At 33.4% G+C, this 17,563-nt stretch overlaps 1 protein-coding gene across 1 annotated transcript in view; it reads right to left on the reverse strand.

The window, feature by feature from the left end:
* Positions 1–1,226: 1,226 nt before the first annotated feature.
* Positions 1,227–17,563, reverse strand: part of LOC111241237 — a 27,261-nt gene continuing 10,924 nt past the window's right edge. The window contains exons 2-12 of the mRNA XM_022778216.1: positions 10,414–13,237; positions 9,409–9,950; positions 8,443–8,997; positions 7,661–8,360; positions 6,610–6,683; positions 5,579–5,822; positions 5,139–5,511; positions 4,765–5,020; positions 4,616–4,690; positions 4,333–4,464; positions 1,227–2,145 (exon numbers count right to left, since the gene is read on the reverse strand). Of these exons, the coding sequence (XP_022633937.1) occupies positions 1,462–2,145; positions 4,333–4,464; positions 4,616–4,690; positions 4,765–5,020; positions 5,139–5,511; positions 5,579–5,822; positions 6,610–6,683; positions 7,661–8,360; positions 8,443–8,997; positions 9,409–9,950; positions 10,414–13,204 (6,426 nt within the window). The 5' untranslated portion in view covers positions 13,205–13,237 and the 3' untranslated portion in view covers positions 1,227–1,461. The remainder of the gene's footprint in view (positions 2,146–4,332; positions 4,465–4,615; positions 4,691–4,764; positions 5,021–5,138; positions 5,512–5,578; positions 5,823–6,609; positions 6,684–7,660; positions 8,361–8,442; positions 8,998–9,408; positions 9,951–10,413; positions 13,238–17,563) is intronic.

Consider the following 17,563-nt stretch of genomic DNA (forward strand, 5'->3'; position numbering starts at 1 on the left):
CTTTTCTTCTTTCAAAAAATCAACAAAAAATTTATTTTAAAAGGTTTAAGCACACGTGCGACCATTCCGTCGGCCTTGTGCTGAAAGTCTTTTTCTTCTTCTTTCAAAAATTAACAAAATTTTAAAAGGTTTAAGCACACATGCGATCGTTCGCGTAGGCCTTGTGCTAAAACCTTTCCCTTTTTTACAAAGACATCAAAACACAAAACATCCTTTTCTAAATAACGAATAATCTTTCAGCTAGAACTACGTAACCCTAATTTCTAAGAATACGTAGGAGCAAGGTCAATCCTTGTCGGGCACAAAAAATAAAATAAAAATATTTCTGTTTCTTTGGGATTTTTTTTAGGGATAATTAAACATTTTGAAAACAACATCAAATTCGCATATTTAATTAAAGGTACTGCCCTTGGGCAGGCGTTGTAGGGTGCTAACACCTTCCCTACACGTAACCGACTCCCGAACCTAGAATCTGGTTTTCATAGACCATGCCTTATTGTTTTATGATTTTTCCGTAGTTTTTCAGAATAAACTATGGTGACGACTCCTTCCAAAAATTGTTTTTCTTTTTGGATCGTCGTCCCGTCGTGACACCGGTTGCGACAGTACCTTTTTCCCTTTTGAACCTTTTTTTTATGAAATTATTGTTACTTACTCTTTCAGCAATGGAACTTGCTGAGCTCAACAATATCATCTGTGAATGTTGGTGGTCGTCTTCTTGCTAGAATAATTTATGCATTTGATTATTTTTCTTGTATTGACAATTGAACTTGTTTGTAAAATACTCTAGATTTATCAATTTTTAAGCTCGTTCTTACTAATTTTAAGCTCGATCCTGTATTAGTGTTCTTTTGGTGATAACTTTTGACAGTTAATACAGCATTGTTACAAAATATATTCAACTCTTAATGTAACTCCCTTTCTCTCGAACCTGAAATTATTTATCCCTTAAATGCTTTGGAGTGAATATTATTATGCTTTATAGAATCATGCAGACAGAAAGGGGGGAACTGATTGGGAAATTAGAACCAAAAGCATACATAAAAACAAAAATAAAGTATTACAAAATGGAAATGATACAATTGGGAGTCCCTCCCTACACAGAAGACATAAGACACTCATTGAAGAAAGGAAAAAAATGGTTTCTGTAATTTTGAAGAAAAAATGAGATGCATTTGATCAAAGTTACATAAGAGAACAAATAGTTTTTTCATTTATCACAACACTTGTTTTGTCTGTTTTACGAAAAACAACCTCTTACACAACAAATAAGATAGCAAACATACAACAAGATAGAACCATCCAAATTTAGAAACTAAATTGAAACTGTATGATGAGCGGTACTGGTTGATGGGTTGGGTGCACATTAAGTTCAGTTAGGACCAAGCTACCTTATTGAAACATAAACAACTAGAAAAAACAAAAGACATTAACCTTAAGATTAATGAACAACCAAAACCCTCACGAGGGATTTGTAGCAGCCATGCGATTGAGCTCATATTGACTACACTGAATTGACCATTTATGAGCCACCTCCAACATTTGAGATTCGTCTTTCCTCGCATTTTCAAGCTCCGTTTTGTATTCTACAATTTCCGCAATGCATTTATTTTTTTCCTCCTCCAGGGATGATAAGGCAACCTCACAAACTCTTATTTCGTCCTTCAACCTAATGATTTGTTCCTTTAAAACTACCTCCTTCAGTTGAAGTTCATCATAGAAATTCTTTTTAATGATCACCTCGTTCGCACGAACTTCAAGTTCTGCCAACTTGTCAGTGGTGACAAAGCCTTGCTTAAAGGAGGATAAAATGCTTGGGAATTGTTGGTGCATAGTGTCTATAATATGTTTGAGTCCATCTGATACTTTGACATCTTTGAAAGGAAGGTTGGATAGGAAATTAAGAGTAGACAAAAGGCAAAGGCTGTTAGTCTCAGAGCTAACTATATCTTTCAGAGACATCTTTAGATACTTTTCTAACTCAGCAAGGGTCTTTCCAACTAGGTTATCTTCACCCTTTTTCCCCACGACAACTGGTGCAAATAAACTTGTGATATCATTGGCCCCAAAGTTTTGAATGATTTTAAGATTACTTTCACTTTCTTTAGCAATGCGTGGCTCAATTTGGCTGCTGTTAATTTCACCCTGGGAGGAGTAAGAAGAAAATATATCAGAAAAAACGTTAATATCAAGCTACAGTAGTTGCAAAGCATTGAGTTTCTTATCACCATTTTGGATGAATTATATAAGTGGAAGTAGATTTTAAAATGTGATGTTTTTTTTTTTATTTTTTTTTATTTTGAAGGGAATAATTAGGGAAAAATGATATGAATGTGATCTTAGTCTAACTTACATAAAATATTAAAACTACTTTCAATCCAAAATTTTAAGACAATAAATTTATAGATTTTTTATTTATTTATTTTTTAATTTTCACCACCCAATGTGAAACTTTAAACTCATACTTAGATTATTCTCAATAATCTCTTCTTAAAAAATACTCCCTTTTATATGATATATTTCTGGTAGCCTTTACTTATACTACAATTGTTATGGTGTTGGATTGTATATATTGTTGTTATCACAACTATCTAAGCTCCTTATCAAGATTAATCATTAGTTATGATATTGGAAATTTTAAGGATTTTGGAAATATACGAGAGAAATGTTGTACTTAGGAATTTATTATTGGCTTAATACCTCTTTGGTCCCTCTTTAGAGGTGAATGTTCAAGTGTGTCCTACCTTTTTTAAAAAGTTCAATTTTGTTCCATCTTATGAAAAATGTGTACGTTACATATTTAACGTTTTATCTGATAGCGTGGAGACATCTGTGCAACATGGTTACTTTTTGCTTTGAATGTTTAAGGGTAAAGTTGAGATTTTAAATATATGGACTTGCCCATCGGCGAGTGGACTCTCCAACGAAAAATACTGTAAATCCTTAGGCGAAGTCATGCCATCAATGCCATATTCAAATTCATTGTCATGTCTCAAGCATTCAGCAACCACATCCTCCAAGTCCACCACGGCTCCATCAAGACCTTTTCTCTTCTCCTTCCTCTTCTCCTGAGTCTCCCCAGGATTCAACAGAACCTTCCTCTCCATATACCGAATCACCAGAGGTGCATTCTTAATAATGTTTTTAACAGTAACATCCTTACCCCAAGGCAACACCTGCGCAGCCTTCACAAGCGTCTCAAGCAACTCCTTATATCTAAGTCTACAAGTTGAAACCGTAGCATGAACTTCCTTAGCCAATTCCTCCATCACCACCTCGACCCCGTTCAACTCTGACACAAACACCAAGATCGCCACCACCAACGGAAGGGGTCGGCGGCCGGTGCTCAAAAACCACTTCACTGCACATTGAATAAAAAACACCCCCTGTTTTCGCATCTTCTCAATCACACCACTCTCAACTGAGGAAAAAAATACTCGAACTTTTAATTGTTCTTTCCAACGAATGCATAATGTCAAACTCCGGAAAATCAGGTCTCAGATCCAAAAAATCAACAACACGTTAAATCATCTTACCGATTTCATAGACATCGCACCCCACCGTGGAGGCAACCTCCGCCATGGGCAAGGGTCGATCCTCCCTCCGCATGACAACATAAGCGCACGTGCCGATGAGCACGCGGAACCACCTCCCCTACAAGCACCACCATGGGACGAACGAGAAGAACACCCTTTGGCCCAACTTTTCAATAACGAAGAACACCTTGGGAAGCCATTCCTATTTCTCCACCAACACTTTCCAAACCTCAAAGACCAATTGGGTGAAAACCAAACCCTAACTCCTTTTACTTCTTAACCAAGTCCATTTATTTAAAATCCCAACTTTACCCTTACGAGCAAAAAGCAGCCACGTTGCACAAATGCGCCTCATGCTGTCAGGTCAAACGTTGTCGTGACCCAAAAGGACTTGATTGTACACTTTTTTTCACAAGATTAGATAAAATTGAACTTTTCAAAAGAGGAACCAAAAGAAGTATTAAGCCTTTATTATTTTATTTTGTTCATATACTTTATATATAGAGTAAAATGTAATAGAATATATTAAATATTTGCTAAATCTAAATAATAACTAATATCTAAAATTGAAAAATATTGCTCGAAAAGGTAATTTAAATAAAAAATATTAAGTAAATATTCTTAACAAAATGTAAGTGTGATGATAACAAATATATTAAATATAAATTCCAACTTAGAAATTCAATAGTTTTTTCTTTTCAATTCCACTCCTATGATAAATGATAAATAAGATGGTAACATCGTTTTTATTCTAACCGAATATGTTGGAAATGTAAATTGCATAAAATAAACTTACGTGTGGATGTGATTTACGTTCTAAAGTAATTCTTGGATCCAACTTAGAGGTGGCATATTCAGAAAGAATTGATGAAGGTGCAATATTGGTGTTCTTTGCTATGGTTTCCTCTAAAGCAACTTGCTCAATATTCTGCGCAAGAATAAATGATACGTAGCTGTGGTGTAATAAGTTGCAGACTTGATTTCTTTGTATGACTTATACTAGCAGGGTTATTGTTGATGGCAAGTGCACATGCATATTAATTTAGAATAATTTATGGTATTTTTTGTTTGCCATTTACCTTAGGAATTTCACCAAGTGGTTTTTTCTGCTCCATCAAACACGATTCATTAGTCTGTTGTGTGTCCAACAATGCCTAAACAAAGTAATAAAAAGGTGTAAAATCACAATAGTTCATCCAATACTCATAAAAAGATTTATTAGACTCACATTTGAGGGTGTTGGCTTTTCAACGGTTTGCGAGTTTGTTAATGATGTTGCTATTCTTGGTATTTCTGAAGTAAAAACTTCTGCAACAAATTCTTGCTCTGGTTCATCATTTCTCGGAGCCAAAATGTGGTGATTAGAAACAACACCTATTTCACCTTCTTTATCAACCAAGTCAGAACCTTCTTCCAAGCTAATCTTTGGCCCATCACCTTCTTCAACAGCCTGGGAATCTGGTATCATGTCCCCACTACTACACCTGCTTAACAAACTTAAATTGCTTGCCAGAGAACAAAAAACTTAGAAATTGATGCTATCAATCTTGTAAGAATTTCATATGCCACCAAATGTATACTCATCTAATAAAATAGTCATACCTCTTAGAATTCTCATCTATTTGTCTCCTTGCAATGTCCTCTCCCAGCTTAGGATCCCTCGCCACAACAAGTTGACGCATTTCCTCTACCCACGAACTCTCAAATCCAATTTCAATAGCTTCTTCACATAGTCTATCAAACTCTTTTTCTCTTTGAGGAATAACACTATGGGCACTTTCCTTCTGAAGGAACAAGAACATATCTGCCAAAATTTTCAACCTCCAAGCTTGAAAGCGCTCACTAAACCTCTCGCAAGCATTCCAAAGATGGGGATATGTTGTTATTGTCTCCACCAGAAGAGAAATTTGTGCATCATCCAGATCAACAAAATGTTTATATGCTCCTAATCTTGTACGAATATCTGCAGAATAAGCTGTAAGAAGTTTGAGAGGGTCACATGGAAATATGGGATGGAAATAAGAAAATAAGAAATCATAAACCTGAAGAAATGTCAATGTTGCTGTTAGGAACAACATCTTTTCCCTCTTGTTTATGCAAAAGGTTCAATCCTTCTTCTACTTGGATTCCTTGGCTTGCCACTATTCCTGGCTTGCCTTCAGTCATCTTATCATCTTGTTCAACTACCTTGAAATCAATGTGAGTTGCAACAGCATTTCCAATGCCAATGTTTGCAACTCCAGTGGATGAAGATTTAATGCTCTCATTTCCTACGTCCTCAATCTCCTGTGTATTACAAATTGAAAAAGTACGATTGAGTGAGTGGCTCTTAAGTTTGAAAGGAGCCTTATTACTGTTGCTTCTTCAAGTGCATATTGGTATGGAAAATCTCCTTTACGGTTTGATTCCTCATACACCAACTTTCCTTTTAGGAGTTAGTCTTAATATTACAAAATCCATTTTTATGTTTTAGTAATATTACAAATTAAAGGTGGGCTTCTAAATTCGAAAGCAGTAGTTGGTACTATCAGTGATAAGGTAGAACTTTTCCAATAAATGTTGTCAGTTTCATTTTTACAATGCAAAAGCTAAGTTTGGTAAGATAACTTTCATCGTGACTATACTTCCTTCTTCTCCATATATAGGTTACTATATATATATATATATATATATATATATATATATATATATATATATATATATATATATATATATATATATATATATATGACTTTATCTAATGCAATGGTCCTTTTTCCTTAATCAAGCGATAACCAAAATTTTCTTTGTTCATTCTTTAGCTTTGAATAGTATACATCAACCATTCATTTCCTATTAAATTACTTAGCAGATGTGCATTTGTTGGTATTTAAAGTGGCTTCTATTGATTTACCAAAGATGATTTACTTTACGAATTTTGTGGGTACATTAATTTTAATGGATCACATTGATTTGTTTTAATAAAAAGGAGATCAAATTTTCTACGTTAAATTGAAAAATGTTATTCTAATAATGAGACAAAATAGGCTATTAAATTGTTTTTATTTATATTCATAGATTGGTTGGTTCTGACCTGTGAATATTCTGCATATATGAATCCTACGATGATATCAAATGTTCCTCTATGAAGTTCAGTGTTTGTGAAATCTGTACAAAGATACGTATATCAGTGTTTGTGAAATCTGTACAAATATATATATATATATATATATATATATATATATATATATATATATATATATATATATATATATAAAAGGGAATTAACAGTGAAAATCAAATAAATAACAAAAGGAAATAGACCTCAACTTTTCATGATGGATCGTTATATCATTACAATTAAAAATAAAATAAAGATATAAAAAGTTTGATTATAGGAATTTTTTTTTATCACCCATCAAAATAAAGTGGCGACTCTACGTCTTAAGGATAGTACCCTTTAGAATAGTGTTTCATAACTAAAAATCCAAGAACATAGCATTAAAAGTCTTGCAGCAAAAATAAGTTAATTTTCTTATTTTTAAAAACTCTGGTGAGTACTCGGTTGGGAATTTAAAACTGTCCTCTCTGAGTGAGTGAAATAATGAACTTGTAAAAACTGTTTACAAATTAAGGGACGAATTGTCTCAAACCATGTCAATATACATATAAAAGACTTATTTCAAATGATATCATATTTTTGTGAACGAATTAGCAACTTTAGTTGTGGATTGTGGATTAGAATAAACGGATTCAAAACATTTAGTTGATATACAATTATTTAATATTTCTTGACATCATAAAAAAATTAAATTAATAATAATAAATTGTAATAGTACACTAGGATAAATTACATAGATAACTAAATTCTAATAATGCAAACAAAATGTGAAAATAACTAAAAAAAGAGTTAATTTCTTAAAATAATTTGAGTCTAATAATTAATATATTTTGGTTGTTGATAAAAGTGAGATAAAAATTAAATTTAATTTGAAACTCATAAACTTCTTTTTGAGAGTGTATAGAGTTAAGACCAACATTTATTTAGAAAATAATTAGATAGCACAGTTACCTCATTTCTATATTCTAATAGTTTAAGATTAATTCAATAGTTTGGACATTTGAAGACTTTATATAGTATTTACCTTTGTGAGGAAAATATTCACAGAGCTTCTGAAGAGTAGTTGTTGAAGTCAAAGAGAGTTTTGGACATTTGTAGACAATGCAATTCTTTAAATTATGCAATTCAATCTCTTGACTGAAGTTTTCCAGATTCATAAATATTAAAAGTTTGAGTCTTGGAAGCTCAACTTTAATCCTTCCTTGTATACATCCAACAAGCTCTTCTAGTTCATTGGCTCCATTTATGGCCAGAAGATGAAGATTGGGAAGGTCATTAGAAGTAGATCCAGAGAATAATCTTTTCAACTTGTGACAATGATCAACATGCAATGCTTCTAGTTTTGGGAAACATGGTTGAGGAGAAAGAATATTAGACAAATTTTTATCCCCTTCAATGATTTCTCTTAATTCTTTGCATTTCCTTATCTTCAAAAGCTTCAACTCTGGTAAGCATCTTACAACAGACTTTGGAAATATTACTTCCAACTTTTCACATTCCCATATTTCTAATGTGGTAAGATGTTGGAGAGTAAGTGAACTGTTGGGACCCACCCAAATATAAGTCATTTCAGGTAGAAATCGTAACTCCAAGTTCTCTAACCTTAAACTCACTTGTTGGCCAATCATTTCATGTTCATTAAGACAAAAAATACCTTCTGCATCAGAATCCACTATGTTTAGAGTTTGCAAAGTGAGGAGATGGTTCTGAATCCCTTTTGTATCCTGTAGGACATTAAGAGCAAATGTAAACATAAACGAATAAAGAAAAAATAATTAATAATCATAAAAAAAAGGACAAAACTACCTTTGTACTTGTGATAATAGGCTCTCTTGAATTTGTAGGAATCGTCAAACAACTATCGAAACCATAAAATGGATAGAAACAATTGTAACACTCAAAGTCCTTCAAAGATGGCCACGTCACACTGAGAGTGTTGGTAGAACAAATGCTAACAAACTTTGGTAGATTCCAAAGAGAGAGTATTTCCAATGCTGAGAATTGAACATGAATCTCCTTATAATCCTTATTAGCTACGTGATGTTGGCCAATCATATATTTCAATTGGAAACATTTATTCACTGAGAGTTGTTTTAAGTTAGGAAAGATAGCTTTAATATTCTCTTTGCCATATTCATCATCAGTGTCTATAATGTACTCAAGTCCATGACATTCCTTAATTCTCAAAATTTCCAACATGAATGATGAAGCAATGGATAGTTTAAAAAGGTACCTTGCCTTATCAAAGCCTTTCAGTTCAATCTCTCTAATATTGTGTGTCGTAATCAAGTTCAAACCAAGTGGTTGTTTTGAAAGACATTCAACACTTTCAACCGGTGGTTCAAAATCTGAGTTCAATATCTGCAATTTATACACCAAAATACTTCTTAAACCAAACTAAATATTATCTTAACTCTGATTATTAACGTATTCCATTTCTATCGTATTGTTCGTATAAATAAAAGTTTAAGCAATGTCTATAATTATTTAGATTCACTTGTTTCTTCGCAAAAATAATTGCTTTCTGTTTAGCCTATTAAACAAAATAATTCTCCAAAGTTAATCTATATATTCCAAATAATCTATCCCAATATTTAAATATTTAAAATTTATGTTGCACCTATGGTATGAGTTCAGGTTACAAGCAAATGGCAGGGCATGTAAGACTATTTTTATTACTTTTAGCACAACATCATCTTGAAATTCTAATATTTAGATTAATTTTTGTAAATTCACAAGGAGAGAAACAATGTAAAGGATGGTTTTTCATACCTTGATTGCAATAAAATCACTTTTTGTAGCTGCTGAAGCATCTGTTGAACAATTTATGTTGAAAAACCCAACATATCTCCCAATATACAATGATAGTGTTCTTAAAGATGGACATATGACATCATAACTACCAACAGGAATATGATGAAGTTCAAGTACTTGTAAAGCAGGAAGCTCAATTTGGGTATTATTTCGACTAGAGAAGTCTTTCAAATCAGCAGTCTCTTTATTTGTTATATCATTCAATTCTCCAATAAAAGAAACAGGGAATATACCCTCCAATAAGTCACATTTACTGATATGTAGCTTTTTCAAACTTTGAAAGATTGAAATATCACTCTCACAATCATGCTCATCCTCAACAATGCTTTCCTCCAGATTTTTATTGACCCTTTCCTGAGTTACTATATCCTTCAAACTTTTGCAGTCTTCTATGAACAATTCTTCCAAAGAAGTCAAGGTCTTAGCTATCGATGCTGTAAAAATTGAGCCTAAATTCCCACAATGTTTTATCTTAAGACTTGCAAGGCTGGATAGAGTTCCTGAAAAGCAATTATAAATAAATAAATAAAAATATTTTCTAGGAACTAAAACCACAATCTAGAGGGTCAAGTTATCGGTTCATAATGATGAAAATAATCGTACAAGACAGTTTCCTTAAATTAATTTTAAATTTGACAAACAACTTTACATGCAAATATAATTGTCTTTAATTATAAAAGAGATCAATTTTGCTTGTAGTGTATTAACAAGTTTGAGTAAAAGTAGATTAGTAGTGTCTAGAGTTTCAATCTTACTAATGGAAAATAACATGGTGACGAAGCAATATATAATTATTATGCTTAAATTTTTCATATATAGTAACAAATTTAAAAGGTTTATGTAACTTGTAAATAAGTTCGAACCTACATGTGTCACCATTTAAGCAATACTATGTAGACTTACTAATACACGCTATGCTTCACCACTGTTGTTTCTAATTGCTATATAAATATTAATGCTTACCTTCCTCAACGATTTCATCAGGTTCTTTTCTATCCTGCTTTGCTAATGAAACAATATCCCCAATTATTTGATCTAGCATGGCACATTCTTCTATATTGAGCACTTTCAATTGACCTAACCCTCCAACAATGTTGGCCGAGAATATATGTTTTAATTCTGGACAGCTATCTACATCTACTTCCTGAAGATTTTGGAAGATTTGTACAGGATGCCCACTGGTGAATTCATCTTGACTTTTCTCTACTTTCTCTTCATTTGTTAATATATGCTTCAGTTCATCACATCTTGTTATTTTTAATATTTTCAATTTTACCAAACTTCGAGCAACAACATAAGTGAAGAGAGATGTCAGTCGTGAACAATAGCTTAAATACAGATTCTCTAAGTTCTCAAAAGGCCCATTGGCTGGAAGAAAACAATGCCATATAACTCTTAGATTTTTCATGTTACCGATTATCAACGTATGCAACTTGGAGAAGAGAGTTACCACCTCACTCGAGCGACTACTAGTGTCAATTAAACATTCTAACTCTTCAGAATCAATTATCTCCAACTTATTCAACTCATTCAAACCTCCTCCTTCAATTTCAAATATATCAGGGATCATATTTTTTACACCTCCATCAATATTTGCCACAAATAGATCCTTTGCTTTTTTTGCCAAACCCTTTATTACCTCATTTGATATGTCAAAATGGTTAAGTAATAAAGTTCTTCCATGAATGTACATATCTCTATCATTAAAATCCATAAAATTATTAGATCCTAATACAATTCCATACCTTTGCAGTGTTTCGGGAATGCTAAACGTCTTAAAGAATTCAATATTGTCTTCACTATTAGCATCCCATTCTCCTTCAATATCAATAATGTACAACTCTTCCAAAAGCGGGATTCTCTTCATCACTTCAAAATTCTTCACATTAATGTCACATTCAATAACCTCTAACAATTTTAAGGTTGTTACATCGGGTTGTAATTCAGGAAATGAAGGCAGTAAACAATGATTTAACGAGAGACTTTGAAGATTCTTCATACCACCTAAAAATGAGAAGTCGCTCAATTCATAATTCTCAATGAATAGAAAACGAAGATTTGTTAATGTTTTGAAAGATATTGTTGACAATCGTGTTTCTCCATCCTCATCGTTGACAAGAATCAAAACTTTGAGCATTCCCATTCTTTTGAAAATTCCATCAAATTCTTTCATCTTTGTCTCTAAGTATAAAAACTCAAGATTGGAGCAATCCAAATCATTTGGAAATTTCACACACCATAGATATCTTACAGAATTTTGTTCCACTCTAACATCTTTCTCCACTTCACACTTGATCATCTTATTCTCATTTTTTGCTATTATGTGGGCCACATCACGAACTATGTCATGCATTTTGACACATTCATCATCTGCATCCAACAATAAACAACAACTAACAAGCTTAATTTTAGCTACAATCACTTCACTCCTTGCCTCTTCATATGAGTCAACTTCTCCAACTACACCTAATCCTATTGCACATCTTGTTAAATGTTCAACTGGAATTTCAGAATCTTCAGGAAACACAGAGCACAACAGGAAAAGTGATTTAGCTTCTTTAGTATCTAAATTATCATAGCTCAGCTGTAGACACTTGTAGGGATCAATCAAACCTCTTTCAATATTTATTGGGTTGGAACGTCTTAATTTATTTAATGCAACACTCCATACCGTCTCAGCTTTTCCCTTCAAACTACAACCAACAGCTGCAATGGCAACCGGCAATCCTTTACATTCATTGGAAATTAATCTTCCCAGATCCTTTAAAGCATCAGAGGTGGCTTCTGTTATAAGTGCTTTGTTTTGGAAAAGAGTCCATGCTTCTTCATCCGTTAAAATTGGCAAGTAAATCTTTCTTTGACAATCCATCGAGGTACAAACTGCTTCTGATCTAGTGATAATGAGAATGTTGCAGCCTTTATGATGTTGAGAAGAAGGAATCCCAATACGACCAAAGTTAAGCTTTTCCCACACATCATCTAGAATTATAAGAATATTTTTCTCTAGAGTTAATCTTGAGCACAATCTTTGGGCTCTCTGCATTTCTTCGATTTCTGGAAATTCAAATTGCAGTGAACTTGCTATCTTTTCTTGAATCCTCCGAACTTCCACGGTACTAGAAACAGGTATAAAAAGAACTTTTTCAAAAAGATGTTCTGCTTCTACTAATTTCCTAACCTCCATTGCTAATGTGGTTTTACCACAACCTCCCATCCCATACAACCCAATCAAGGAAACATCATTATTTTTCACTGCATCCAGTAGTTGGTCGTATGCAGATTGTCTACTCTCAAAATTCATGCATTTTTCTAAAAGCATATCAAGGGTGTTTGAAGGAAGCGTAGCGATGCGGTCAAATGGCACATATTTTCTACCCTCTTCAATGACCTTTTCGAGGTGCATAGTTTTATTTGCTAACTTTTTTCCAACATGGTATCGCCAAATCCAATTTGGACAGTGCCCAAAGCAACACTGTTTTTGTGTTTTTGCCTCTTCCAGCAACTGATTCACATTGTGTACATCATTGATAGCATCTTCCAGCCACTTGTCCAGAATTTCACTGGGCTTTCTGGCTTGCTTCTTGTTATGCGTAACAAATTTTTGGACACTATCTTTCGTTATGATCAAATTGCTCTCTTCTTCTTCAAGCCTTTTGACGAAATTTTTAAAGCCACAAGGATAACGTAATTGATTTAATGCTCCACACACTAAATCTCTTGAAACAGAAGATGCAAAACCCAAGAGACACTCCATCAATGTATTCCAACCTATCCAACTATCTTAAACCTGAACAAGAAAACATAAACGCACTTGTAAGTCTTGCAATATTTAGATGTATTAGATAACAAAACGATTTTAAAATAATTTATTTCATCTTTCAGTACATAAAAAATTATTAAGTGTAGAAATTAAAGTTAATGTTTTCTATCCTAAATAGTCAATTATGGGATACACCATAAAAAAAAAATAACTTTTAAAATTTTTAGGTTTGATAAATTATAAAACCAGTTAATCATTGACAAAGGGATTAAATAAATCTATCAAGAATCTTACGCGAAAGTCATGAAAATATCAACTCGTGGCACTGAATCAATCGAGGAAAATATAAACTTCAATTATTACATAATATTAATTAGTTGAGTGTGAGTTGTCTTCCATGTGACATCAGTGTTAGCATTATTTTAAATATAAAATAAATATTATAGCATTTTCATTTGTTATTTTTAACAACATAAAGTGGTCTATTAAGTCATTATTTTTATTCTTTTTAATTTCATAGAAATTATGAAGCACTTAGGGTGTTGCTCTCTCCATTTCCCCAAATGCTCTTTTTTTTATTTCAAAAACATCCTACCTTAATTTAATTTGTTTTTTTAAATCCTAATTCTCCCTACACCCCCTCACCTCCCAACTCTCCCTAACACAGAAACCCTAATTCTATCACCACCAACCTTGTTGCCGCTACCACCAACCTTGTCGCTGCCAAACCCTATCTCTACCGCCATCAACCTCGTCGTCAGCCGCGAGCCTCCATGGCAACCACCATCAGAACCGTAAATCATCGTCATTTTCAACCATCACCGCGAATCCTCCATTGACGTGCCAAACCCTAGCGTCGTCGTCACACCATCTACAGTGAGATCATCTTCTTCACCGGAAACCTCCATTGCAAAACCTTCAACAACAAAGAAGGAACCACTGTCTTGCACTCCAGCCGTCAGTTGCAAAAGGAGAAAGAGAGGGTGTCTGTGTGAATGAAAGCAAGACCAACTTGAAATTTCTCCTTCTTTTCGAAGGTAGGGAATGGATTATCCCTCTCTTTTTGCTTTTCTTTTTTCTTCCCTTCATCTCAAACTCTACTCATGGAAATAATTTCTAATAGGAGGTTTTTTTTGTTGTTTTTCCTGTTTCACTTGGTGTTATTGTCCTTTGAAAAGTAGTCGATGATATTTGAATTTTAGTGTTGTTCTTTTTTTTTGTTTAGTTGCATGGTCAAACCAATTTGGTTAAATTTTTTTTCTTCAGGTGAGGTATGAAAGGGTTATGGAATTCCTTGCTTAACCAAAGTTGCTTAAAACCCTTTGGTTTCACTCCAAGACTTGGTTATACTTTCATAGTGGTTACAACTAGAATTGAGTCTTTAAATCGAAAACTTGAATCTTGCACCCTGAGAATTAACTGCACACAATTGGGTAGAGACACTGGCGCTAGTTCCGAAAGGGTTGAATTTGATGCACTGGTTATTGGTGGTGATGGAAAGGAATCTAATGTGGAGTGGGAATCTGAGTTTCTTGGGGAAGTTAATTTGTTAGGTTACCGGGCTCCCACTAAAAAAAGGGAAAAAGTGCATAGGTCAAAGTTGCTTGAAGAAACTGATGAAATGGATTTGTGTGTGAGGGCGAGTAAGAAAGACCTGAAATGAATTGAGGTAAGGGGCATGAGTCATCTGATTGAAGATTTGGTTACTGTTAAGAAGAAAAGGAAGGACAAGAAGAAGGTACTCATCAAGCTTCTTCAACCTAGAGGCAGAACTAAGGTCTAGAATGTGACTCAAGTTTTTTCTCCTTCGTGTCAACGATTTCTTAATCAATGATGGGCTGCAACATCTGTGACCCTCAATTCTTAAACGGATGTCGATATCCGATATCCGTGGACGGATATCGACATTCATTTCTCCTTAAATGGATGTCAATATCCATCTACAAATGTTAACATCCGTTGTATTTTACATCCCTTCAAAAAATACTGAAGGGCAAAAGAGTAATGAGGAGGTGCAAGGAGAAGTCTGTGGAGGTGGAGGGAGTAACTCCCAAGCAGTTATTATATTGTTTAAACGTAAAGCCCAACCCATTATTTTTGAACCTGTGATGGCCATACTTTATATATAGGGAATGAGTTACCCTTAGCTTTGATCATATAGCTTACTCCTCTATTCAGAAGAACACACCATCGAGTTTTAGTGAGTTAAGGTTTAGAAAAAATAACCTGTCTCTGTGTTGGGATTACAAAATTACAACGACAGGAGGTACACACATTATTGGACATTATTCTTTCATTCTTGCTTCCGTTGTTCTTGATTTGAATATGTTACTGTGATGTTAATATAACATGTTTAGATCAATTTTACTCTGCTCTATTTTATCATTTGGTATCAGAGCTTGTTCATTCCTCTACCTTGCATGTTTTTGTTGATTTGGATTTTTGATTTATGGGCTTTATTATTTTGATGCTTTTAATCCAAACAAAATTCCCAAATTAACGTTAAACCTGATTACATTTTTTGTAATCTTAAACGGTAAAAGCAAAAATAAAATTGAAACCGGATCAAGAGGATCCGTCTAAAGGCGATGAACAGTTTCTGTCTGTTTTCTCTCTCTCACGTTTCAGGATTTTGAAAAATCATTTGCTTTTCTTCATCTCTTTAATATAAAGAGGAAACCCTATTTTTGCATTTCAGTTTTTGGGTCAATTCATGACCTGTTACAGTATTGTTATTTTTCAACCATGCGTGTCTCCCATCATCTTTCCCCTCTAGGAAATTTGCAGGATTGGTAAAAGACATATTATTTGTATGTATACATTTCTTGTTATACGTGCAAATATGTGCATTATTATTAATATATTTGCATATTAAGAATTTTATTTAAATATTTATATATTATTAATGTTTTAGTAGTAATATAGTTTTAATAAATTAAAGAGAGTCAGAACATCTTTAATAAATTAAAATCGTATATAAAGTTTTGCTACATGAGAAACATTAGTTGTAAATAATCATATTTAATATGATAAAATCTACCTACAGGAATTTTTTTCATATTTGTATGAGTAAATAGGATAAAATATTGAATTATATTTCTTAATTTACCCACATGAATTAAGAAAAAGGAACATAATTTGATAGTTTTATCATTAAGATAATGAGTCTAGTTGAGTAAGACTTTAGCCCACAGGCAAGTTTTATGTTAATAAACTCATTGGTAAAGACATGTTTACATTGGTAAAACATGACATTTATTTTAGTCTCAAATTATATAGTAAGCATGTAATTTTGAATTTGCAGTTTCTCAATTTGTGAATTTTTCTGATATCAAGTGTGGTACTCCCGAGTTGAAAGGAGATAATTGTAAGGTTTGGAAGGAAAGAGTTCTTCTTCATTAAGGCTGGATGGACATTGACTATGCTATTAGAAAAACAGAACCACCGGGTATTGTCGCAACCGGCATCGCGACGAGACGACGATCCAAAAAAGAAATGACTTAACAAAAAGAGTTTTGGAGTCGTCACCATAGTTTATTCTAGAAAACTACGGAAAAACCATAAAACGATAAGGCATGGTCTGCGAGAACCGGATTCTAGGTTCGGGAGTCGGTTACGTGTAGGGAAGGTGTTAGCACCCTACAATGCCTGCCCAAAGGCAGTACCTTTAATTAAATTCACGAATGTGATGTGGTTTGCAAAATGTTTAACTATCCCCAAAAAAAGCAAAATTCTAAAGGAACAAAATATATTTTTTATTTTTTTTTGTACCCGACAAGGACTGGCCTTGCTCCTACGTATTCTCAATCAGACTAAGAAATCAGGGTTACATAGTTCTAGCTGAAAGATTGTTTGGAAATGATTTGTTTGAGAAATTGTTTGGAAAATTGATTGGAAATTTGTTTGGATTTTTGGGAAGTGAACCTGACAAGGACCTTGCTCCTACGTATCTCCACTCTTGGTGGAGAATCAAGGATCACGTAGTTCTGGAGAAAGATTGATTGTTTGTAAATGAAAATGTTTTGAATTTTTGAAGATTTCATTTTTTGGTATTTTTATAGAAAAAGGAAAAGGTTCTAGCACAAAGCAGACATAATGGTCGCACTTGTGCTTAAACCTTTCAAAATAAATTTTTGTTGATTTTTTTGAAAGAAGAAGAAAAAGATTTTCAGCACAAGGCAGACAGAATGGTCATACGTGTGCTTAAACCTTTTAAAAATAAATTTTTGTAAGAAGAAGAAAAAAGTTTTCGGCACATGGCAGACAGAATGGTCGCACGTGTGCTTAAACCTTTCAAAATAAATTTTTGTAAGAAGAAGAAAAAGGTTTACGGCACAAGGCAGACAGAATGGT

Source organism: Vigna radiata, unplaced genomic scaffold (assembly GCF_000741045.1).
Source record: "Vigna radiata var. radiata cultivar VC1973A unplaced genomic scaffold, Vradiata_ver6 scaffold_100, whole genome shotgun sequence".
NCBI lineage: Eukaryota > Viridiplantae > Streptophyta > Magnoliopsida > Fabales > Fabaceae > Vigna > Vigna radiata.